Source organism: Lynx canadensis, chromosome A2 (genome assembly GCF_007474595.2).
Source record: "Lynx canadensis isolate LIC74 chromosome A2, mLynCan4.pri.v2, whole genome shotgun sequence".
Taxonomy (NCBI): domain Eukaryota; kingdom Metazoa; phylum Chordata; class Mammalia; order Carnivora; family Felidae; genus Lynx; species Lynx canadensis.
Window position 1 is genome coordinate 62,954,666 of NC_044304.2, and position 26,902 is coordinate 62,981,567.

At 45.2% G+C, this 26,902-nt stretch overlaps 1 protein-coding gene across 1 annotated transcript in view; it reads left to right on the forward strand.

The window, feature by feature from the left end:
* The window catches only part of ABCA13 (ATP binding cassette subfamily A member 13), a 349,570-nt gene that overhangs the window by 15,651 nt on the left and 307,017 nt on the right, over positions 1–26,902 (forward strand). The window contains 2 exon segments of the mRNA XM_032592494.1: positions 8,898–8,991; positions 12,551–12,674. Of these exon segments, the coding sequence (XP_032448385.1) occupies positions 8,898–8,991; positions 12,551–12,674 (218 nt within the window).

A 26,902-nucleotide genomic window follows, 5' to 3' on the forward strand; every position in this document is an offset into this window, starting at 1 on the left:
GAGAGAGAGAGAGAGACAGAGAGAGACAGAGAGAGACAGGGCACAAGCTGGGGAGGGGCAGAGAGAGAGAGAGAGGCAGACACAGAATCCCAAGCAGGCTCCAGGCTCTGAGCTGTCGGCACAGAGCCTGACACGGGGCTTGAACCCAGGAACCATGAGATCATGACCTGAGCCGAAGACAGACACTTCGCACTGTGCTGAAGTTTTTAATGTGGATTTATGTTTCCTGGTAAATGTTATATTTCCATTATCAATGAATCTCTGTCATCGTATGTTCTGGAGAATTCTCAGGCATTCGTTATTTAAATATTGCCTTACCTGCCTCTCCTCCATTCCCCTTGAGGGGACTTTCCTTTATAACTAATCTTACACTTAAAGATTCAACTTATGATTCTCTCTTCTCTTCGATTTATTTTTTTGTCACTCTCCTTGCCCCAGCTCTCTGGAGATTTCTTTCTGGAAGTCCAGCCATGCAGTAAGAACTGTGTTCTCCTAGCAGGAGTCCTGTAGTTTCTAGCTGACGTGCTACCAGAATCAGAGGTGACATGACTGGGTATTAAACTTTGCCCCATTTTTTATTTTGGCCGGATGTCATTGCCCAGAGTTCCCCCTTGGGTTTCATGGACTAGGGCTTCACATAATCAGATGAAAAGAATCCAAAGTCATAGAACAATTTGCCCCAAACTGGATGGAGTGAATATGGTATAAAACACTGGTTGGAGGGGCGCCCAGGTGGCTCAGTCGGTTAAGCGTCTGACTCTTGATCTTGGCTCAGGTTAATAAATGATCTGTGTTCTTTACGATTGAGAATATTCGTATGTTGCTTTTCATTTAAGGGCCATTTTGGTTGGTTATCATATTTTTATCACACTTTCTTTCTCTTTGAACTTTGTAAATACTGATGCGTCGGCATCCAGCGCGGAATGTTGCGAAGATATATTTGAGGCTGGACTGATTTTTTCCCCCTCCTTTCAGTGAGTTGCCTTTTTTCTCCCCTTCTGGAGACCTGTGCTAATCTTCCTTTATCTTTGGGGCTCGATAGCCATAGCTCAGCTATAGCTTATTTTTCCCCCCTGAAATACAACATATTCTTTTGGTCTTCAGAACAACTCTTCTCTATTTCCGGGAAGTTCTGTGTTCTATCTCTGAGCATGTTTTTTGTTGTATTTGTTGGATGCTTTTCTGTGTTTATGGTTCTACCTTTAAAAATGTTTTAAAGAAAATCCCCGTTGTGATCTCAGACTGTTCCTCTGATGCAGAAATTCAAATTCAACCAGCGTCTGCTCTCTGTGTAGTTTCTAGGTCTAAATTTTGGATTTCCACAATAATCATTCTGTTATTGTTGTGTTTTCCTTACATCTGCAACCTCTCTTTTTCATTTACCATCTTTTTTTTTCTTTTGAGCTCTTTTTTTCTGAAAGTTGGCTCTTACTAAATTGTTTTTCTTTACGAAGCAGTTGTAAAGAAATTTCATGTTCTTTGGGTTGTTTCTTTTCCAGTCGTGCTTTATGACTTTGGTTTGCGTGTTTGGGTGATTCCCTCCAGAATGCTTAGACAGCTTTCTTTTGTCTAATCTGATTTCTTTTGCGCTTTCTTTTAATCTGATTCGTTCTGGGAGGGCTCAGCCGGGTGTTGTGTTTGTTCTGGACTCTCTTGTCGATAGATCTGAGACCAGTCTGATTTCTCCTTCAAACCCCAGTGCGGTCCCTGAGCTTACCCTATATATGCTGATTGCCAGCAGCAGGAGGGGTGGTGGGGATGAGGGAGGACTCACATCCCCATGGCAGGAGATGCAGACATTATTACCCTGGCTGGGCTCTGGGCTCTGGGCTCTGGGTTCTGGGCTCTGGGCTCTGCTTTGGAATTTTCTCCAGTGTTTTATTTTTATAGTTTTCATTTAAAAGTTTTTTTTTTAATTTTTCATTTATTTTGAGAGAGAGAGATAGGGTGCAAACAGGGGAGGGGCAAAGAGAGAGAAGGAGAGAGAGAATCCCAAGCAGGCTCTGCTGTCAGGACAGACCCCCATCCGGGGCTCGATCTCACGAACCGTGAGATCATGACCTGAGCTGAGATCAAGAGTCGGATGTTTAACCAACTGAACCCCCCTGGGTTCCCCTTCATCCAGTATTTTATAGCATACTCACTCCATCCGATTTCGGGGAAGTTGTTCTCCAACAGACTCAGACTCATTGCTCACTTCTCTGTGTTTCGTTTATTGCTCGCAGCTTTCTCTGACTCCTGCGGGAAGAAGGAGGGAGGTGATGCCTTCAGGGCTCTCACCCCGCAGATGCGGGCGCTGGGGAGGCCCCCCAGGATGACAGGTTTGGAGCTGCTGGGCTGAGTTAGGACTGAACTTGCTTGATCTGCTCTAGAGACCTGTTTCTTGGCATTTTTGTGGCTTTCATCTTATATAAAGACAAGTTGGCTCTCTTTCTCCTCTACCTTCTTTTCTTTGTCTCGTCTCATTCTGTCTGGAAGAAGAAAAAGTCTGTAAGGAGACACCAATGTTTTACCCGAGAGCCGTTGACGTATGTGTTTCTGTGTGTGTGCTGTGAAAGTCTCCGCCAAATGCTGCTGCGTCTCAGCTGTGTTTTTAGGAACCAAGGAGGGGCACCCATTGAGGTCATGGGGAGGGCGACTGTGGAATCTGGGGTGCAGAACTGAATACTTTTTCCATTCCCTGGTGGGAGCTCCCCTGCTGTGTGGGCGCCTGATCCAGTGGCTGCTGTTTTGTGAGCCCAGGTGATTCTCCCAGCTGATTCTTTTTTTTCTTTTCTTTCTTTCTTTTTCAATGTTTATTTATTTTTGAGAGAGCGCAAGCAGGGGAGGGGCAGAGACAGAGGGGGACAGAGGATCCAAAGCAGGTTCTGTGCTGACAGCAAAAAGCCCGATGCGGGGCTCGAACTCACGAACTGCGAGATCATGACCTGAGCCAAAGTCGGATGCCCAGCTGACTGAGCCCCCCAGGCGTTCCAAGCTGATTAATTTCTTGAGAGCACAGCATCTTGTAGCATCTGCTCCGGGCTGCCTTAGGGGACAGCATGGGTGCTGTCTGTTCTCGGCTCTTCCAGTGTGGGGAAGCCCCTCGTGGGGGTCCCATGGTGTGGGCGATGGGGGGAAGCATTCCCAGTTAGCAGGGAGGGGATCAAAAATGTCAGGTAAGACTCCAGGCCAATGAGGACACATGAGAAGGAAACCAGGGTACAAAAATATGATGAGAAAGAGCCTCTGAGCGCCTCTGGGAGAGAGTCTTGTGAAAGGAGGTGATTCACTGGCTCACAATGGGCAGTGACACAGCAGAACTGGGCGTTTCGATACTTGTCTTCTGAACGGAGTTATTTCACATTCGAACAATGGGAGATTTTTACCCTACCTGTGCTTTTTGGAGCAGCTGGTGATTATCTTACAAATAAAAAACTAACATACTATTTTCTTTAACGTTTATTTATTTTTGAGAGAGAGAGAGAGCAGGGGAGGGTCAGAGAGAGAGAGAGAGACATAGGCTGCACAGAGCCTGCACAGAGCCTGACTTGGGGCTAGAACTCACGAACCATGAGATCATGACCTGATCCGAAGTCGGATGCTTAACTGACTCAACCACCCAGGCGCCCCCTGAGATACTATTTTTTAAAGTGTAACTGGGGGTTCTGTTTCAGTTCAAGATCTTTAAGAAATTGCTAGATTATACGATGTAGAGTTTTGCTTTTTTAACGATGTTATTTCCATTTGAAACTGGAGATTTTCCACTGAAGTGAGGACTGGACAGGTAAATTCTTATAGCTTCACAGCTGCCACTACCTATTTTAATTTGGCCATGATAAGGGTCCCTTGAATGATGATCATTCATTCATTATGTGTAGGAACAAGAATCCAGATGCTATAAATAAAAAGATTGATGAATTGATTGCATCAAAGATTTTGACAATTAAAAGGCAAATAAGACACTGGAGAAAATATTTGCTTAAATACTTTAAGCCGACAAAGGACCAATGAAGAAATTCCTTAACTCAAAAAGAAAATAGGAGACAATGATTTGCAGACCAGTAAAAACAAAACAAAACAAAACAAAAAAAAAACAGAAAGAAAAAAAGTACGTAAAGTGGGTTTTAAAATAGTAAGATGCCCTCATTTCTTTAAAAATTTTTTTAAATGTTTTTAAGTTTATTTTTGAGAGAGACAGACAGACAGACCACAAGCAGGGGAGGGGCAGAGAGAGAGGGAGACACAAAATCCAAAGCAGATTCCAGGCTCTGAGTTGTCAGCACAGAGCCTGACTCGGGGCTTGAACTCATGAACTGTGAGATCATGACCTGAGCTGAAGTTGGACGCTTAACTGACTGAGCCACCCAGGTGCCCACTCTTTTTAAGTTAATATATTTCTTTTGTGGAGGGGGGAGGGGCAGAGAGAGAGGAAGAGAAAATCCCAAGCAGGCTCCACACTCTCAGTGCAGAGCCAAATGCGGGGCTCAAACCCACAAACCGCGAGATCATGACCTGAGTCCAAATCAAGAGTCAGACCAACTGAGCCACCCAGGCACCCCAGTAAGACATCCTCTTTAGTGTAAAACCACGTATCCTCCTATCCTGCTAGAGTGTAAATTTCTGTTCGTGCATTATTGAATGCCTAGCCTGTTTTGTGTCTGACTGTACACTTTTGTATCATATATATATGTATAAATATATATATATATATTTATATGTAATAGAAAAATGTGCACAGGGAAGAATAGGGAGTGAATGGACAAGGAATTATTGTAGATTTGACTTATGAAAAATGCTTGACCTTAATAATTAAAGAAAAACATTTTTTTGCATATCACTTTGACAAAATAATGACAGAAATTTGAAGGTTTGTTAATCTCAGGAGAGTGTGTTTGGAGGGAATGATGGCTGGGCTGGTTTGTACTGGGTGTGTTTTGTATGATTAGAAATCATACACACTTTGACTCAAGAATCTCATTTGCAACGACACTTCGTAAGCATACTTACAACAGTCAGCCAAATATGTACAGAAACCTCATGATAGCAATGGCCCCAAACAGAAAACCTTGCACGTTTCCATGAACTAGGTGATTGGTTGAATAAATTACATTCTACAGTAGATTATCGTGTTCTCTTTAAAAACAATGAGACAGTTCTATAAGTGCTGATATGAAAAACTGTTTCCAAAAACATTAGTTAGGCTTATATATACTTTAAAAAAAATGAATTCAGAAAGCTGTTGAGGGGAGCCGAGGTGGCTTAGCATCCAACATCGGTTAAGCATCCAACTTCAGCTCAGGTCATGATCTCACGGTTCGTGAGTTCGAGCCCCGCATCAGGCTCTGTGCTGACAGCTCAGAGCCTGGAGCCTGCTTCCGATTCTGTGTCTCCCTCTCTCTGCCCCTCCCCTGCTCACACTCTGTCTCTCTCTCTCTCTTCAAAAATAAAATAAACTTAAAAAAAAATTTTTTTTTAAAAGAAAGCAATTGAGATAATTTATCCTTTGGGAGAATGGCTGTATTCTTTCTGTACTTTTTAAATTTCCTAACCATGCATATATGTAATTACTTATAATATCGAGAGTTGTTATACGTATGAGTCTTGGGTCTATGGACCATTATCTGTGTTCTTTATACCTCTCTGTCTTAAAAAATGGCTCTCATATGCTATTTAAAAAATTTTTTAAACAGAAAGTTAATTATGTATTTCTTTTTTTTTCAAAGTATATTTATTTTGAGAGAGAGAAATATATTTGTTTATTTTGAGAGAGAGAGAAAGCAGGCGAGCAGGGGAGGGGCAGAGAAAGAGGGAGGGAGAGAATCCCAAGCAGGCTCCGTGCTGTCAGCACGGCGATCATGACCTGTGAGATCATGACCTGAGCCGAAATCAAGAGTCTGACGCTTAACTGACTGAGCCACCCCGGTGTGCCTGTATTTATTCTTCTTTTTAAATTTTTTTTTCAACGTTTATTTATTTTTGAGACAGAGAGAGACAGAGCGTGAACGGGGGAGGGGCAGAGAGAGAGGGAGACACAGAATCGGAAGCAGGCTCCAGGCTCTGAGCCATCAGCCCAGAGCCTGACGCGGGGCTCGAACTCACGGACCGCGAGATCGTGACCTGGCTGAAGTCGGACGCTTAACCGACTGCGCCACCCAGGCGCCCCTGTATTTATTCTTCTTAACGGTATCAAGTCATTGCTGAATTTGTGGCATGTTTTCCGTTTTGCACATTTAGTTTCAGCCGGAACTAGTTATGGAATCTTCCCACACCACACCCCTACTCCCATACTTGAAGAAATGATTATTTGTTGTAGAGAATGAGCTAGATGACTTGAATTGGTGGTCTTCTGAGTGTTCCCGACCTCTCTGGCTGTTTTAATCACCATCCTTTGAGTAGACGTTGGCCTCCTGTAGACATTTGCCCCATTATAAAGATGTATGATATTGGATTTCCGCACTCGGTCAGGGAACTTTCCATAATGATGCACTTTCTGGCACAAGAAATATTACATCATGAACTCTTTCAAAAGTGGTGATTTCTTTTCTTTAACTACAGTGGGGATCGAAACCTTTCCACCTGTGTTTTGTCTTTATGGCTTCAGGCCACATACACCCTCCTGGCCGCATTTTGATGCCATTTCCTTATAGGGAAGAATTGTGAAGGGCAGTTCAAAGAGCAAAGGAACCAAAGAGGCGAAAAGTTTGTTTTAGCTCAAAGCATTATAACTTGGAGTCTAAAAAAACCATCTTTAGTGTTAGGGTGGGTACCCCTACCTCCCTAACCTGCAGATTTTAGGTTTTTGTTCATGCATTATTGAGTGCCTAACCTGTTTGGTGTGTGGTTATAAACTCTTGTCTTTGTGGAATGATACAAGTGGAAGTCTACAGGAGAACATGATCCACCATAAAACCACGGAAGAATGAGGACAAAAAGAATAATCTGGGGGCGCCTGAGTGGCTCAGTTGGTTAAGTGTCTAACTTCAGCTCAGGTCACGATTTCATGGTTTGTGGGTTTGAGCCCCACATCGGGCTCTGTGCTGACAGCTTGGAGCCTGGAACCTGCTTCAGATTCTGTCTCTCTCTCTCTCTCTCTCTCTCTCTGCCCCTCCCCTACTCATGCTCTGTCTCTCTCTGTCTCTCAAAAATAAAACAATGTAAAAAAAAAAAAGAATAATCTGGTGATAATCGAGGATAATTCTTTTTTTTTTTATTATTTACTTATTTTGAGAGAGACAAAGATAGCGTGAGTAGTGGAGGGGTAGACAGAGGCAGAGAGAGAATCCCAAACAAGCTCTGCGCTGTCAGAACAGAGCCCGATGCGGGGCTCAAATTCTTGAACCATGAGATCATGACCTAAGCTGAAACCAAGAGTCCCAAGAGTTGGTGCTTAACCGACTGAACTACCCAGTGCCCTGAGGATTTTCCTCTTAATTAGTTTTTCACTGGGCTGAACCTTGGGTATTTCATTCTCAAATAATTAAATTCCATGCATCCATGGTAATTCCTTTGTCTTTTTTGACTGAGGACGCAAAGCTATGCGAATTACCGTGATTGTTACATGTGGCTCTTTTGTTGTCTGTGTCAGGAGATTTGGCTCCAGTAATCTGACTTTCAGGAATTTGTTCCAGTCTTAAGAAAGTAATTCAAAAGAAGGACTATTTAGGCACAAACACTATTCACTGATGGAAGATATGGGAACCATGGTGTATCCATTTGGTAAGAATGTTATGCAACTGGTAAGGGACTAGGTATGAGCCTCGTGTGGCATCACTGGAAGATGCTGGAAAAATGAAGGTCGATGTCTGTGCCCCCACCACCTCGGGGAAAATGCCTGTGTAAGTGGAAAGTCAGGAATGTTAAAGAAATTGGAAAAATTAAAATAGCTTGTTGGAAATTGAGAAATATGAATGAAGTTATTTATTGAATTTCTTTTTTTTTTTTTTAATTTTTTTTCAACGTTTATTTATTTTTGGGACAGAGAGAGACAGAGCATGAACGGGGGACTGGCAGAGAGAGAGGGAGACACAGAATCGGAAACAGGCTCCAGGCTCTGAGCCATCAGCCCAGAGCCCGACACGGGGCTCGAACTCACGGACCGCGAGATCGTGACCTGGCTGAAGTCGGACGCTTAACCGACTGCGCCACCCAGGCGCCCCTATTGAATTTCTTTAATGTCATCAAGTCTGCCATAATTAAGAATGTGGAGGGGTGCCTGGGTGGCTCAGTCTGTTAAGCGTCCGACTTCAGCCAGGTCACGATCTCGCGGTCCGTGAGTTCGAGCCCCGCGTCGGGCTGTGTGCCAACAGCTCAGAGCCTGGAGCCTGCTTCGGATTCTGTGTCCCTCTCTCGCTCTGCCCCTCCCCTGCTCATGCTCTGTCTGTCTCTCCCTCTCTCTCAAGAATAAATAAACATTAAAAAAAATAATGTGGACAAAAAAGAAAGAAACAGAAAACAAGTGTTTTGGGAAACGTACAAGGAGGTGACAGTCGCGGGTCCAGATGACGAACGAACCGTGGACCCGTGGCTCAAATCAGTGTTCTCAGAGATGCTCAGTAAGGATGACAATATTCTCCTTTTTTTTTTTTAATTAAAAAAATTTTAAGTTTATTTATTTTTGAGAGAGAGACAGCATGGTAGGGACAGAGAGAGAGGGAGAGAGAGAGAATCCCAAGCAGGCTCTGCACTGGCAGCACGGAGCTCCATGTGGGACTTGAACCCACAATCCAAGAGATCATGACCTGAACCGAAACCAAGAGTTGGACACCCAACTGACTGAGCCACCCAAAGCCTTGACAATGACCTCCTTTAAGGGAGGCCTGAGTGAGCAGCAACCCATCCTGCAGGCAAGGGGGTTATTACAATGCTTTGCCATTTATTCAAACTCTAATTTTTTTTTTCCCAACATCCTTCTTCAGGTCCTTTCTCTTGCTGAATTCTTTTGGCCATGTATCCTCTTCATGATTCTGACAGTGCTTCGTTTTCAAGAGCCTCCCAGACACAGAGACAATTGTGAGTGTTACTTTGGCTACACTTCTTGCATTATAGACCCTCTGGAGGAAGAAAATGCAGCTCTTTCCTCTGTTGTTTATAAACTGTGAATTCTGAGTGGAATGAACGCATAAGGTTCACTGTGATACCACAATAGCTATATTTCCGGGGTATGTGCCAGTAAGCATCAATTTGTATTTTTTTCTGTTAAGAATCATATTCACACATACCTGTTCCATCTAGCATATAGATTTATTCTTCTAACTAAACTGCCTTTGTGAGAATAGGTTTAGATGCTATTATAGATATATAAAGAGTAGAAGAAGAGGTAAAAGGTGACAGATACACTTTAGTCTATCAACAAGATAGTGATGGCATTGGTGGTTATGGTGGTGCGGATGGTGCTGGTGATGATGGTGATGATGACGATGATGATAGTGACAGTGATGACAGCTATCATGGTGTCATAGTGATGACGATGGTGATGATGTTGTTGGTGGCAAAGATAGTGATGCTGCTGCTGCTGATGGTGATGATGATGATGGTGACGATGGTGACGAGGATGGTGATGGTAGTGATGACGGTGATGGTGATGATAGTGATGAAGGTGGTGATAGTGATAATGGTGATGATGTTATTGTTGGTGGAGGTAGTGATGATGTTGGTGATGGTGATAATGGTGGTGATGATGGTAATGATAATGGTGATGATGATGATGATGATGGCAATGGGGACAGTGATGGTGGTGATGATGGTGATGGTGATGATGGTGGTAATGGTGATGATGATGATGCTGATGATGACGGTGATGATGATGATGGTGATGATGGTGGTGATGGTGGTGATGGTGGTGGTGATGGTGGTGATGGTGATGATGATGGTGATGACGGTGGTGATGGTGGTGATGATGGTGGTGGTGATGGTGATGATGGTGGTGGTGGTGATGATGGCGGTGGTGGTGGTGATGATGGTGGTGGTGACGGTAGTGGTGGTGATGGTGGTGAGGTGGTGGTGATGGCGGCGGTGATGGTGGTGATGGTGGTGGTGGTGGTGATGGTGGTGGTGGTGATGATGATGGTGATGGTGGTAGTGGTGATGATGGTGATGGCGATGATGATGGTGGTGATGGTGGTGATGATGGTGGTGGTGATGGTGGTGGCGATGGTGGTGGTGATGGTGGTGGCGATGGTGATGGTGATGGTGGTGATGGTGGTGGTGATGGTAGTAGTGGTGATGATGGTGATGGCGATGATGATGGTGGTGATGGTGGTGATGATGGTGGTGGTGGTGGTGATGGTGATGGTGGTGATGACGATGGTGATGATGGTGGTGGTGATGGTGGTGGTGATGGTGGTGGTGATGGTGGTGATGGTGATAATGGTAGTGATGATGGTAATGATGATAGTGATGATGGTGAAGATGATGATGATGATGATGGCAATAGGGATGGTGACTGTGGTGATGATGGTGATGGTGATGATAGTGATGGTGATGATAGTGATGATGGTGGTGGTAAGTGGTGGTGATGATGGTGGTGATGGTGGTGAGGGTGATGGTGATGATAGTGATGATGGTAGTGGTAATGGTGGTGGTGGTGATGGTGGTGATGATGGTGGTGATGATCGTGGTGATGGTGATAAAGATGGTGATGGTAGTGATGATGGTGATGGTGATGATAGTGACGATGATGATGATAGTGATGATGATGATGATGTTATTGTTGGTGGAGATATGATGATGATGATGGTGATGATGGTGATAACAGTGGTGATGATGGTAATGATGATGGTGATGATGGTGATGATGATGATGATGATGGCAATGGGGATGGTGACAGTGGTGATGATGGCGATGATGATGGTGATAATGATGGTGATGGTGATGATGGTGGTGGTGGTGATGGTGGTGATGGTGGTGATGGTGGTGATGGTGATGATGGTGATGATGATGGTGATGGTGATGATGGTGATGATGATGGTGGTGATGGTGATGATGGTGATGATGATGATGATGGCAATGATGGTGATAATGATGGCAATGATGGTGGTAATGCACTGATAAATCATTACTGGTTAAGTTCCTCTGCTCCAGGAGCTTTATCAGAAAGACACTTTTTTTCATTTGGTTTGAAATCTCAACAACATTACTGCTTGAGAAATGATGGCCTGTTTTGTTTCTATCAGATTTATGCCACTAGAAATGTGGATAATGTGGTTAATTCTGAAAAAGTTACATGAATAAAAGATTATTAAGGGATGGGTCTTATCTAAAATAGTATGTCACTATCCAAAATAATTAATGTATTTATTCTTTTGGCAAATATGTGTTGAGTGCCTGCTGGGTCCAAGACCTTGCTGAAGATAATCTAGTGGACAAGATAGTTTCCCTGTCCTTCTAGAGCTTGCTGTCACATCAGACTATTTCAATATGGTGGGGAAAGTGTCATGATGGGGTTCTGCAGGGGGGCCATGTGAGCTCATAAGAGAGGTGGCCAGTCCATGTTAGGGAAAGGCTACTGGGGCCCGACATGTGAGACTTCGTGGGACTACAGGTGTGCAGGAGAGGAATGATCTGGGTGGCGCAGACACCATGGCAGGAGAAGAAATAAAATGAGGTCTTTATGATTGAGGAGAAGGGGTGTGGCTGGATGTCTCCTACCCTAGTGCACTGGGTCTTGTGTTCGCTAAGAACTCCATTTGCCCCTGTGGCTTGAGAGACTACTTGTTCATTTTTCATTCATTCATTCATTCATTCCACCAATGGTTCATTCTATGATTCATTCATCCAACATTAAGTGACTGTCTTCTATGTGCAAAGCATTGTGCTGAGCCCTGGGGGTAGTGAGTCTCCACGTCCTGAGAGTGCGATCATTTCCCAGACCAAACTAGGCTCGCATGGAAGGCCTTTCACCAAGACTTTATGAGCTACCTCATGTTAGATCAGTAACTTCCAAGTTGCCCGCGGTCATCAGCATCTCAACCACTGCCATCCGTCCATCGGGGGCGTGGAGGGCTCTAGGCATGGGGCACAGATGAACTCCACTCAATCGAGTCAGGGGCATTGTTGCAGCAAAGTCTTCCTGAAAACCCTTGGATTCTATCCGTTTTGTCTAAACTTCTTTGTGTTATATGGTCTTTAACAACTATGCGTATACATTTAAGAATCCAAGGTGTATTCGACTGAAAATTTTGCCCAAACTAAAAAACTGCTAAATCTTTGTATGAGATGGGAAGAAGGATCTATCTTATTCTTCCCGCCCGCAGCCAGTTTACAGAGGACTGTGTGCAAGGCATGGCTGTGTAAGGGGGGTTTTGCCCCTCCGGGAGCTGGGAGGGGGTGAGTCCTGCAGCTCTCAGGCTGGGCAGGGCCATTCTGCCCTGAAGCGTGAGTACAGACCCACGGAAAGGTGTTCCATATGAAGGCTTTCTTCCTTTCCTCTCTCTCTTTTGTTTGAGTGCTCAGACCTCTTTTAACTGAATAAGAGGATTAAAAATATAATAACATCATATTCGACACTACCCTTCTGACTGAATAGGTATTCTGTTATGTGGACGCACTTCTCCCTTGAATCTACACTCAGGTTTTTTGCAACCTCGGGATCTGCCCAGCCGAGGCGTTTTCCCCTTTGTCCAAGGCCTTCTTTGCAACACGGGGTCGACCTGCCGGAACCAGAGCTATGAGGGAGCCACGGAGCACCATTCTCGGTAAGAGAGACACAAGCATCCTTTTCAGAATTCATGGGAACGAGCTTTTATGCTTTTAGTAAAGCCTAACAGTTTGGGAGAGGTCGGAGATCATAAACAGCACAGAGTCTAGAGTTACAGCAGCATCTGTTTTGTTTGTTTTTAAAGTTTGTTTATTTTGAGAAAGAGAGAGAGAGAGAGAAAACGGGAGGGGCAGAGAGAGAGGGGGAGACAGAGAATTCCAAGCAGGTTCTGTGCTGTCAGCACAGAGCCTCACTCGGGGCTCAAACTCATGAACCGTGAGATCATGACCTGTGGCGAGATCAAGAGTCGGACGCTTAACCAACTGAGCCACCCAGGAGCCCTAAGAACATCAGTTTTGTTAAATGCAGACTCACGTGATAATGTTTCCAGTTAACGGCTGGTTTGGGTAGGGGGTCTTTCCTCTTTCCATGGCTGTTCTTGGAACCACAAAGTGACTGCTGATTAGCAAACGTCATTTGAGTATAATAGTTTGGTTTCTGTAGGTTAAAAGTCTGACTTCAGAATCGCTTGTGCGGCTCTGGCCACCCTGGTGGCTGCCTGGCAAAGCGCGGGGCGGGGGGCGGGGGTCTGACGGCATCGAAGACTGCACAGAGAAAGAGCAGATGTGTTTCCTGTGGGAAGAGTCAGAATCAAGGGGGTTTGACTTGGAGGGTTCTGAATGTTCTGGAAGCTTCTCTTTCCTGGCATTGAAGGATCTAAGACACTTGGATGTAAAGCACGTTAAAATATCTGATCTTCATCTTTCAAGTCTCAGTTGCAGGAAGAGAACGGAAAGTTTATAGATAATCTTGGACACGTCCGGTACGATGTTTATCAGTGGTGTTTGCATTTTTAACAAATTTTTTTAATGTTTTTATTTATTTTTGAGACAGAGAGACAGAGCATGAGCAGGGGAGGGGCAGAGAGAGAGGGAGACACAGAATACGAAGCAGGCTCCAGGCTCTGAGCTGTCAGCACAGAGCCTGATGCAGGGCTCGAACTCACGAACTGTGAGATTATGACCTGAGCCGAAGTCGGATGCTTAACCGACTGAGCCGCCCAGGCGCCCCTACATTTTTTTTTTTTTTTTTGATATAGAAGCATGGTATAGAGAAAATCATTTGGAAACTGTCCGAACTCATAACCCTGAAATAGTTGATGGTCTTTTTGTGTGTGTGAAAAACGTATAAAAAAGCCTCTTTCTGGGAAGGTTAGGGGGTTTGGGTGTGCAGGCATCTCCACCCCACGGCTTACCCACTCCTCCCTCACTCAGAACAGACGTTGAAGTACAAAAAGTTGGGCTTTGCCCCCAGTCCACACTGGCCCTGTCGCTGTTCAGTTCTGTGTGTCTGTGCAGATTTCTCAACCTCTCTGAACCTCAGGGTCTCGCTTACCCCCCTCCAGCGTCATGAGTTAGGAAGGCAAAATCTGAGAGACGTCCAGTTGCAGGAGGTACTGAGGACAGACAAGGGGCAGGAAGAGCACCCAGCTCAGCTCCCGTCTCCACCTGGACCCCCGACGGCCGGCTGTGCTTCTGGCTTGTTTTCAGATCGGTTCAGATGTGAACTGACTGCACCCTCAGAGCCATGCAGAGACTCCCTTCTGATCATCTCGGTTTACAAACATCTGTGAGCAGAAGTTTCCATATCCGGTCTCCTCAAACATTATGATGGTTGATTTCGTGTGTGCATTTCTGTGCCCTTTGTAATTCCCCAGGGAAAGTTCACTTTGGTCAGGAAGCCCACGTTTCATCTGATCTGGGTTCTGAGTATGAAAATCGGCTTCCTTATTCCTGGCTCTGCGGGGAGCTTGGCTCTAACCATTGGATTTCGGAGCTGAGATGGGTCATTACTGAAAGCAGATAAAGCGGATGTTCTCACGCAGTGTGAGGAATCGGTCCTGTATTTTTACGGCAAAGCCACAGCACCAGAGTCACCATTTGTGATGCCCGTGTGCGACCCCTCGTCCCTTTCTTGGGGGACGCCGCCCACACCAGGGTTCCCTGCACTCTGGTGACGGGTGCTGTGCTCTCCCACTGTCGTCACGGTGCTACCGTGAGCCTTGTGATGTTTCCTGGTTCTCAGATCCGCCCCAGCTCTTGAGGATCACCTCACTTCCTACCTGCTTCGCAGCTCGCTCCTTGCACATGCGTGGCTTCTCAGCTCTGCAGCCATTCCACACTTCTCTCCATTCCAAGTCCTTTGCAAGTAGTTGGATCCCCATTCACCTCCCGGGGCAGCTAAGAGCTCCATCCTTGTTTTTATTTATTTATTTATTTATTTATTTATTTATTTAACATTTTATTTATTTTTGAGACAGGGAGAGACAGAGCATGAACAGGGGAGGGTCAGAGAGAGGGAGACACAGAATCTGAAACAGGCTCCAGGCTCTGCACTGTCAGCACAGAGCCCGACCCGGGGCTCGAACTCATGGACCGTGAGATTATAACCTGAGCCGAAGTCAGCCGCTTAACCAACTGAGCCACCCAGGCGCCCCCATCCTTGTTTCTTAAACATTGAAAAATTTTTTTCTAAGTTTATTTACTTATTTTGAGAGACAGAGAGAGAGAGTGCAAGCAGGGGAGGGGCAGAGAGAGGGAGACAGAATCCCAAGCAGGCTCCGTGCTGTCAGTGTACAGCCCGATGTGGGGCTCGAACTCGCGAACCGTGAGCTTATGACCTGAGCTGAAACCAGGACTCAGAGGCTTAGCCAACTGCCCAACCCAGGTGCCCCCATCCTTGTTGCTTACGAGGAGGATTCTGTCTGTGCTCCTGGCCCCGTCCCCACCCTTGGACGCCTTCTACGTTGATACACCTCTAGCCCCTTCCCCAGCCTGTTCAACTTTTCTCTTTATGCTGTCTCGCCTCCAGACCCTCGGTGGTACCAGGGTCCCCCTCCCTGGGAAACACTGGCCCCGTGGAATGCATAATTAGGAGTCGGTCCTTTGGGACTCTCTCCCTGCCTGGACTTTTTCTAACAGACCAGGGGTTCCTATGGTTGATCCTGTGTCTGTCTCCTGGTGTCTCCCCCCACACCCCTCATGGCCTTGGAAAAGAAGGGGGCACCGGCAGGGTCTTCAGAGATGGACTCATCAGGACCCCCGTTTCTGGTGACATTGACATCTTCCCTCACACACCCAGCTGGCTGGCGGGCTCTGGCCTGCGTGCTGGCGGAGGGTCCTGCATTTTCTCATTTTCTCTCTTGGGCTTCAGGCCCTGATTTCACCTTCTTCTTTATATTCAGGCCCCTCCTTTCCCCTTCATAGTTTTCTCTCTAAGGAGCCACGGAGGAAAGACGACTACACGGGGTCCTGAGGGGTCTTTCTAGACCCCTTTCAGGAGCTTAGCCAAGAGAGGCTCAGCGGCAGCGAGGGATGTACAGCAGGGGGCACCAGCCTCCAGCCCACGGCATCCCTCTGTGCTCCCAGGAACTGCTTCCCATGAGACTATCACCCCTGTGTCCCCGTGTACCCTCACACTGCTTTCCGGGGCTGGTCTCTCCTGTGAGCACTCTCTGTGCCCGGCTGATGCCTCTCGGGGGAAATGGAGAACATGGGTAGTCAGGTGTATTCTGCCAGTTTTTATTTGTAGATTTCTCCTTGTTTTATTTTTACACCCTAGTTTTCCCTTTCACACATAAGTATTGCGTTCATCTGGGCTTTATGTCTATGGGTGGGGTACAATGTCTATGGGTGGGGTACAACCCCCATTTGGATAACTCCATGGATATGCGGTGGATCTCGGACAGACATCGCGCTTTCCTCGGCCCCCGGATCGGCTCTGGACGTCTCTGTCTGTTCCGGAGACCCATCAGGCCACCCCCGACTGCACCTCGCTGGCTTTCTTCCTAGACCTTTCTGGTGTCTTGTGTCTGATAGGGCAAACCCTCCTACCTCGCTTTCCTCCTTCAGGGAAGTCTATACATTTTACAAACTTGTCAAGGTCGGTGAGAATATTCTGTTGGGGGTTCGACTGGTGTCACATGGAATCCCGCAATCACTATGCGACGTATGGTGTAGTTAGGTTTTCAGCGTCTCAGCACCGGGTAGTGATACTGTCCCGTGAAGGCCACGGATACCATTCTTCACACTTTTTCCCAGCTACTGTGTTATTTTTTTGTTGCTATCACAAATGGCATCTTTTTAGAAGTTATACCACGTCACTGATTTTTCCTTCCTCAGGTAGCGGAAATACAATTAATGGTCAAAAACCAACTTTATTGATCTATACAATAATCGATGACAAGTAAATGCACGGTGAGCCTTGACATGTTTGTTTACCTAGGCGAACACTGCCGTGATGGAATATTCCATTCACCCTGCAAATCCCCTGTGCCCCCCTCCCAGCCTACCCCACCCCAGGAACAAATTACCTGCTTACTGCCATCTGGATGAGATTTAGATTTGTCTTTTTAAATTTTTTTTAAGTTTATTTATTTTGAGAGAGAGTGAGCCCAAGTGGGGAAGGGACAGAGAAAAGAGGGAGACACAGAATCCCAAGCAGGCTCCAGGCTCTGAGCTGTCAGCACAGAGCCCGACGCGGGGCTCGAACCCATGAACCGCGAGATCATGACCTGAGCAGAAGTTGGGACACGCTTAACTGTCTGAGTCACCCACCCAGGCACCCCTAGATTTGTCTTTTACAGAACTTCGTGTACGAGATACACCCTTGGTGTCTGAAGCCAAATGTTTCCAGATTTATGCGTGTGTTGTATGTACCAGTAACTCACTCCTTTTTCACTTGCCAAGTGGTACTCTCATGCTATGGAGACGCACACACAAGTTGGGTTTCAGCTTCATCCAGTCATAAATCAAGGGCAACACAGTCATAAGGCAGATTCAGGATCCCCCAATCAGGGACATTCCCCACACGTGATGCACCTGGCTCCTTACAGGGGCTGCTGACCAGAGCAGGAGACCAGCCACACAGCAGGCAGGAGCCTGGTGGCTATTTCCAGTTTTGACTATGTAGGAGAAAAGCTGCTGTCGGTGTTAAGACAATGTCTTTGTAGAGAGTGCAGCTGTTGGGATGAGTGTTTAGTGAGTCTTAGTTTATAATAAACTTCTGGACTGTTTTCCAAAGCGTATGTACAATCTGGGACTCCCAGCATCAGTATATGGGGGCTCCAAGGACTCCCCTTCTTGCCAGCACGTGGGGTTTTGGGGTCTCCTTACTTTGGCCGTACTCATGGTGGAGTCGTGTTATCTGAGGTATTGTTCATGGATTTCTCTAGCCATGAAGGATGTTGCAGTACCGGGATTTGTACGGAGTAGATATGTGGTCACCTGAACGAATATCTATTCCTCACTTGTGTTTGGTCATCAACCCCAGTTTCCGGCTGTCAGCGCCCAACCCCCTAGAATTTTCTGAGTGCTCCGGGCTGTAAAGGTGTCTTGTGTTATGTTAATGAAGGCGACTCTTGGACCCCTCCCCAGGGCTGGGGGGTGGGTACTGGTTGCCCGGGGAAGCAACCTTTGGGATTAGAGGTTAGAACTTTCCTGCCCACCCCCCTATCCCGGTGGGGGGGAGGGGCTGGAGGTTAAATCAGCCAATGGCCCCTGATCTAATCGATGGCGCCTTCATTAGGAGATCTTACAAAACCCAAAAGGCCCAGGGGTTCAGAGAGCTTCCGGGTCAGTGATCACTTGGAGATGGGCGAGCCCTGGTACCTGGGGAGGCAGGGCGCTCCATGCCCCATCCCCAGACCTGGGTCTGAGCCCCTCTTCCAACTGACTGTTGGTTCGTATCCCCGGTCACCATCCTTTAATAAACCGGTAAACCTAAGTGTTTCCCTGAGTTCTGGGAGTCATTCTAGCAATTTACGTTTTTTAAAAATTTATTTTAAGTAATCTCTATACCCAACGTGGGGCTCGAACTCACAACCCCGAATTAAGAGTCACCCAGGCGCCCCCACCCTGGGCAATTAATCAAAGCTAAGAAGGAGGCCGTTGGAGCCTCCGATCTGTAGCAGGGCGGTGGGGAGCACAGGTGACAATAGCTATAAGCTGGCGACTGGAAGCTCAAGTGGGGGAGGGGCAGTGCTGGGGGACTGAGCCCTTCTCCTGCGGGGTCTGACGCGGTCTCCGGGTGGATGGTGTCAGAGGTCCGTTGAATTTTTGGATACGCTGCTGGTGTCCGAGAATTGCCTGGTGTTGCCAGGGGGTAGGGGGACCTGCCCCATGTTGGAATTGGGTCTGGAACCGTAAAAGAGAGGGTGAGTGTCTTTACGTGTGTTTATTGGCCATTTGAACCGGGTGTGTGTGTGTGTGTGTGCGCGCGCGCGCGTGAAGTGTTTGGTCCACTCTTTTTATTACAATTAATCGCTACATTTTAATCTTTGTTTTTGTTGAATCCTTAGAGTTTTTTTACATATTCTGATTACAAGTCTTTTATCAGAAAGACATATGGGGAATATCTTCTTCCAGTTTCTGAGCTGTTTTCTGAAAGGAAGCGGGTTTCTTCTTTTTTTTTTTTCATTCAACAGAAACGTTTACTTCATTGGAGATCGCGAAGATCCTCAGGAAGGAAAGATTTTCTCCTTCTTTTAGAAGTTTTGTGGTTACAGCTGTGGTTTAGGCACACAATCCATTCTGAGTACATTTTTGTATGTGATGTGGGGCAAGTGTTGAGGTTTATCTTCTGATGGGTGTTGACTTGTGCTCATATCATTTGTTGGAGACCTCCTACGCCCATTAAACTATGTTGGTGCCTTCGTTGCAAACCAGGTGTTCCGATAAAAATATGTAGTTGTGTTCTTGCCCATCTTATTTCAGTGTATGATTTCTCTTTGGCAAACAGTCTCAGTAACTGTTGCTTTAGAGAAAGTCTCGAAATCAGGTGGTATAAGACCTTCGCCTTCGTTTTGTTTTCCAAAATTATTTTAGTTCTTTTGAATTTCTGTGTGAACTTTAAAACCAGCGTGTTTGTTCTTTTTAAAAATATTATTATTATTTTTAAAATGTTTATTTATTTTCGGGGCTCCTGGGTGGCTCAGTCGGTTAAGCGTCCGACTTCAGCCAGGTCACGATCTTGCGGTCCGTGAGTTCGAGCCCCGGGTCGGGCTCTGGGCTGATGGCTCGGAGCCTGGAGCCTGCTTCCGATTCTGTGTCTCCCTCTCTCTCTGCCCCTCCCCCATTCATGCTCTCTCTCTCTCTCTGTCTCAAAAATAAATAAAAAACATTCAAAAAATTAAAAAAAAATGTTTATTTATTTTCGAGAGAGTGTGAGCAGGGGGAGGGGGAGAGAGAGAGGGAGACACAGAATCCGAAGCAGGCTCCAGGCTCTGAGCAGTCAGCACAGAGCCCGATGTGGGGCTCGAACTCATGAACCGTGAGATCATGACCTGAGCCAAAGTCAGATGCTTAACCAACTGAGCTGCCCAGGCACACCTCTTTTTTTTTTTTTAAGTGTTTATTTTTGAAAGAGAGAGGGAGAGCACGAGCGGGGGAGGGACAGAGAGAGGGAGACAGAGGATCTGAAGTGGGTTTTGCTCTGACAGCAGTGAGCCTGATGCGGGGCTGGAACTCACCGAGAGATCAAGACCTGAGCCAAAGTTGGATGCTCAACCGACTGAGCCACTCAGGTGCCCCTCAGCTGGTTTATTCTTACAAAAAACCTCCTGGGATTTTGCTTGGAATTACCTTAAAACAAAGCAAAACAAAGCCTTGGTTCTCAGTCTATTCACAGACTTGTGCAACCATTACTATAGTCAGTTTTAGGATATTTTTTGTTACTCCAAAAAAAATGCCCACCTGTATCCATTAGCATTTACTTCTCATCTCCCCCTCAGCTCCCCCGCTCTCGTAGCCTAGACATCCACTAACCGGCTTTCTGTCTCTGGGCTTTTGACTGTTCTGGGCCTCTCACGGAATTTGGAAACTTGCAGGTATTTTTGTAACTGGCTTCTTTCACTCGGCACAGGGTCTTGAAGGTTGGTCCCCGGTGGCGGGTGTGAGTACTCCATTCATGTGTATTGCTGGCCAGAGTCCACCGTGCGGCTCTCCTACGTTTCGTTTCTCTGTCCCTCGGCGGATGGTCACTGGAGTCGCTTCTACACTTTGGCAATTATGAATAACGCCGCTACAGACATGCATACGCAGTTTTTTTCTGTGGATTTATGTCTTCCTTTCTCTTGGGGATATGCTAGGTCGTATGGTGACTTTGTGTTGAATGTTTCCAGAAACTGTCGGTTTTCCCAGAATGGCTGTACCATGTTATCCTGCCACCAACGGTGTATGAGGGTCTGCTGGTCCATAGCCTCACCGGTGCTTAGGGCTTTTAGAGCATAGCCATCCAGGTGGGCGCAAAGTGGTGTCTCATTGTGGTTTAGATTTACATTTCCCTGATGGTTAATGACATTGGCCACCCTTTCACCGCTCGCTGGCCAGTTGTGTATCTTCTTTGGTGAAATGTCTGTTCAGCTCCTTTGCCCTATTTATTTACATCATTTTTTAAGATGTTTATTTATTTATTTATTTATTTATTAAAAAAAAATTTTTTTTTTACATTTATTTATTTTTGAGACAGAGAGAGACAGAGCATGAACGGGGGAGGGTCAGAGAGAGGGAGACACAGAATCTGAAACAGGCTCCAGGCTCTGAGCTGTCAGCACAGAGCCCGACGCGGGGCTCGAACTCACGGACCGCGAGATCATGACCTGAGCTGAAGTCAGCCGCTTAACCGACTGAGCCACCCAGGCGCCCCAAGATGTTTATTTATTTTTGAGAGAGAGAGAGAGAGACAGCGCCAGGAGGGGAGGGGCAGAGAGAGAGGGAGACACGGAATCCGAAGCAGGCTCCGGGCTCTGAGCTGTCAGCCCAGAGCCCCAACCAGGGATCAAACTCATGAACAGTGAGATCATGACCTGAGTCGAAGTCGGATGCTCAACCGACTGAGCCACCCAGGCGCCCCATTATTTTTTAATGTTCGTTTTTGAGAGAGAGAGAAAGATAGACAGAGACAGATGGTCTGAGAAAGAGAACTCATGAACTGTGAGATCATGACCTGAGCCAAAGTTTGATGCTTAACCGACAGAGCCCCCCAGGCGACCCACCTTTGCCCATTTTTAATCGGGTTATCAGTCGTTTTGTTATTGAGTTGTGAGAGTCCTTCATATAGTCTGGACACAAGCTCTGTACCAGAGACATATGATTTGCACATATTTCCCCCACCCCCATTTTGTTGGTCGTTTTTCCACTTGGTTCATTGTATCCTTTGGAACATACTGTGTTTAATTGTGATGAAGTCCCACTCATCCATTTTTTCTCATGTTCCCTGCACTTTTGGTGTCCTATCTAAAAGGCGTTGTCTGACCCATGACCATGAAGATTTACTCCTTGTTTCATTCGGAGAACTTTTTAGTTTCAGCTCCTAAGTTTTGGTCTATGATCCATTTTGAGTTGGCCTTTGTGTATGGTGTGAGGAAGGACTCTGACTTCATTCTTGTGCGTGTGGATGGCAGTTATCTCAGGGGACTGCATTCAACGTATAGATTAGTCGAGAAAGAATTGAGATTTTAACAACATGGAGCCTTCCAATCCATGAGCATCATATAATGTCTCCATTGATTTAAGTTTTCTAGAATTTCTCTCAGGAATGTTTTGGTAGTTTTCAGTTTTATGTACATTTTGTTAAATGTATTCCTAAGTAGTTCATGTTTTTTGGTATTGCTTACAATTTTTTAAAAATATGGACAACCATTGCTGTGGCTTTAATATAACCTTTAGGATTTTTTACATACATGATCTTGCCATCTGTAAATAGTTTTACTTCTTGTTTTCCTTGCCTAGATGCTTTTTCTTTCTTTTATTTAGAGTTTAATGTGTTCTTAATCTACTTAAAAAATTTATTTTAGAGACACAGAGAGCAGGGGAGAGGGTTAGAGGGAGAGAGAGAGAATCCTAAGCGGCTCCAAGGTCAGCATGGAATCCTGAGATCATGACCTGAGCCAAAATCAAGAGTTGGATGCCTAATTTACTGCGCCACCCAGGCTCCCCTTTTTCTACTTTCTTTATGATCAACCTGAGATTATTGCTTTTAGACCTTTTCTAATGTAAAGATTAAAAGCCTCATATTTCTTCCTGGGCACTGCTTTCAGCTATCAGAAATTTCGATATGTATTGTCATTTGCATTAAGTTCAAAATATTAATTGATTGGCACTGTGGTTTCTTCTTTGACTCATGGGTTATTTGTAGGTTACATGCTTAATTTCTAAGTGTTTGAAGATTTTCCTTGGATCTTCTTTATTGCTAATACACGTATAATTCCACTGTGGTCCGAGAACTCTGCGTGATTTAGGTCTTTTTAACTTTGTTGAAGCTCATTTTATGGCTCTGGTATATGGTCTCCTTTGATGAATATTTAACATGAAACCAAGGAAATGATTTGCCTTCTGCTGGTGGGTGGGATTTTTTCAAATCTTCAACATCTTTACTGATATCCTGTCTCCTTGTTCTATAAATTGTCGAGAAAGCAAATGAAATCTCCAATCATAATTGTGGAATTTTCTATTTTTCTTTTCAGTTCTCTTGGTCTTTGCTCTGTTTACTTTGAAGCTCTGATGTTGGTGCATATATGCTTTCAAATTGTTATATTTTCTTCATGGACCCATTTATCATGACCTAATGGTTCCGTACGATTACATCTCTTATGCATGTCGTGTATTTTATTATATATGCAACAAATAGTATACATAATACACACTGTGTTGTATAATGATATGTAATCTCTTTATTCTGGTGGTGGTCAGTGTTTTGAAGTCTACTTTGATATTTACATAGATGCAGTAGTTTTCTTTGGATTAGTGTCTCACAACGTGTCTTTTTTCGTCTTTTTACTCTTTGCCTATCTGTATCTTTACATTTGAAGTTTAGACAGCACAGGGGCACTTGCGTGGCTTAGTTGGTTAAGCATCCGACTTTGGCTCAGGTCATGATCTCACGGTTCGTGAGTTTGAGCCCCGTGTCGGACTCTGTGCTGTCAGAGCCTGGAGGCTGCTTCTGATTCTGTGTCTCTGTCTCTCTCTGCTCCTCCCCTGCTCACGTTCTGTCTCTCAAAAATAAATACACGTTAAAAAAAATTAAAAAAAAAGTTTAGACAGCATATAGTTGGTTCTTGCTTTATTTTCCAGTCTGACAATCTGCCTTTTAATGTAGGGACTATTTATACTTAATATACTGAATTTATGTATTGGCACTTGCTTTCTTTTTCTTTTTTTATTCGAGAGAGAGAGAGAGAGAGAGAGAGAAAGAGAGAGAGGGAGAGAAAGAGAGAGACAAAATCTTAAGCAGGCTCCACACTCAGCACAGATTCCTATTTGGGGCTCGATCCCATGTCCCTGGGATACTACCTGAGAGTCTGATGCTCAACCGACTGAGCCACCCAGGCACCCTGGGACTTATTTTCCGCTTTTGTGGTCTCTTCTGTTCTCTCCTTTTCCTCTTTATTGCCTTTATTTATGTAAATTGAGTATTTTTTATTTCACTTTTCTACACTGTTGCTTTATTAACTCTACCTTGTTGCTGTATTTTGCTAACAACTTCTGCTGCTTCATAGTAGTGTATGTGTATGATGTAGCAGTGATTTCTAGAAGCAGATTTCAAAGTCAAGACATAAATACATTTTTAATTTTGATGGTGTTTTCCAATTGCTCCTTTATGGGGATTATAATATTCTGCATCTGTCTTCCAAGATGTGAGGATATCTTTTTCCCTGGTGAGGTCTTGTTAAACTTCGACATTTCTACCTATCTGATTTCTCATCTATTTCCTTACTCGTTTTATTTTATATTTCATTACATTTCATTTCATTTATTTTTAAAGTAGACTCTATGCCCAATGTAGGGCTTGAACTCACAACCCTGAGATCAGGAGTCGCATGCCTTACCAAGTGAGCCAGCCAGGTTCCCCATCTCATCAATTTCCTGATGAGAAACGATGTATCAGTACAGTTCTATTTGCATTTTTCTTATTATAGGGATGTTGAACCTATTTTTATGCCTCCATGTACACTTTATACTTCTTTTCCCTGTAAAATATTCATGTCCTTTGTCCATTTTTCTCTTGGTTTGTAATTTTTCTTCTTGATGTCCAGAGGCTCTTTACATATTAAGGCGCTAAACCCTTTGTGATAACGGTTGTAAATATTCTTACCTGAGTTCATCATTTATTTTTTGACTTCATTACTTTTTAACTTTCATTTTGAAGTGATTATGACTTTAAAAAGTTGTAAAATGGTACAGTGAGTTTGACTTCTTCAAATCGTGAACTTCTATGACTCTAGTACAATATCAAAACCAAGAAATTGACATTGTTACAATATTGTTAAGTAGACTCCAGGTCTTACTCTATTTTCATCAGTTTTACACGCACTCATTTGTCTGTGTGTGTGTGTGTGTGTGAGTGTGTGTGTGTGTATCTCTATCCAATTTGATCTCTTGTATAGGTTCATGTAACCACCATCACAATCAATATATATCTTGATCGTGTTCAATCAGTATCTTGTATCAGTTTAATCAATGCACAGAAAATCCTTCAGGATCTCCCTGCATAGCTGTGCCCACCCCTCTGTGCCTGTCTTGTCCCCAGCAGCCACGAGTGTCCTCTGCCTCCATACTCTTCTCATTTTGAGCTGTAATTATATATAAATTACATTATGTACAATTATACAGCATTTAGATAAATTTATGTGAGGTCACATAAGGTGAATTACATAGACTGTAACCTTAGGAGATTGGTTTGTTGTTTTCCACTGAGCGTGATGCTCTTAAGGTCTGTCTGTCTGTGTTGTTCCATTTGCCATCGGTCTATCCTTATTGCTGAAGAGCATTTCAACTTAGGTTTCCATAGAAGTTTTTGTCTTTTTTTTAACAGTTATTTTACTGGTAGTTCTTTTTAAAAAAAAATTTTTTTTAACGTTTATTTATTTTTGAGACAGAGAGAGACAGAGCATGAACGGGGGAGGGGCAGAGAGAGAGGGAGACACAGAATCTGAAACAGGCTCCAGGCTCTGAGCTGTCAGCACAGAGCCCGACGCGGGGCTCGAACTCACGGACCGCAAGATTGTGACCTGAGCCGAAGTCGGACGCTTAACTGACTGAGCCACCCAGGCCCCCCGACTGGTAGTTCTTTTTTAATGTTTATTTATTTTGAGAGAGAGAGGGAGAGTGTGTGTGTGTGTGTGTGTGTGTGTGTGCTTTTGAGCTCACGTCTGTGCAAGCAGGGGGAGGGCAGAGATCGAGAGAGAGAGAGAGAGAGAGAGAGCGAGAGAGTGAGAATCCCAAGCAGGCTCCACACTGTCAGCATAGAGCCTGATGTGGGGCTCAATCTCACGACCGTGACCCCGGGATCATGACTTGACCTGAAACCAAGAGTTGGATGTTTAACCAATGGAGCCACCCAGATGCCCCAGTAGTTTATTTGTTTGTTTGTTTGTCTATTATTATTTATTTATTTATTAAAAAAATTTTTTTAACCTTTATTTTTTTGAGACAGAGAGAGAGAGACAGAGCATGAACGGGGGAGGGTCAGAGAGAGAGGGAGACACAGAATCCGAAGCAGGCTCCAGGCTCTGAGCTGTCGGCACAGAGCCGGACGCGGGGCTTGAACTCACAGACCATGAGATCATGACCTGAGCCTGAGTTGGACACTCAACTGACTGAGCCTCCCAGGCGCCCCAATTATTATTATTTAGAGAGAGCATGCCCACAAACGGGGGCGGCGGAGGGAGCAGAGAGAGAGAGAGAGAGAGAATGCGAAGTGGGGCTCAAGTGCACCCCAAGCGGGGCTCACCCAATATGAGGCTCAAACGCACAAACCGTGACACTATGCCCTGAGTCAGAGTCAGACGCCTAACTACCCGGGTGCCCCGGGATCCTGTTTTAAAGAGGCTTTTCCGAGGGAGACACTGCTGGAGAAACACTGACTCCAGGGGACCCCTCGGTAGCTCTCAGTTTCCTCGTCAGAAACTAAGGGCTGGGCCTGAGTGCTTCTGCTGCTTCTGATGCACTGAGGCCCTTTCTGGAACCCGGTGATTCCAGAGGGTATTAACAGTGGGAGAGCTGAGAGACAATTTCCATCCCCTGGCAGGTGGCCTTTTCTTGAGTGTCATGACCCCCCCCCCCCAACTTCCTTCTATACCTTACAAGGTCAAGCATTCCTTGATAAGGGACCAAAGACAGACCTGGACTCAAGAAGGCACAACTTGCTGTCCACCCAAATCCTACTACA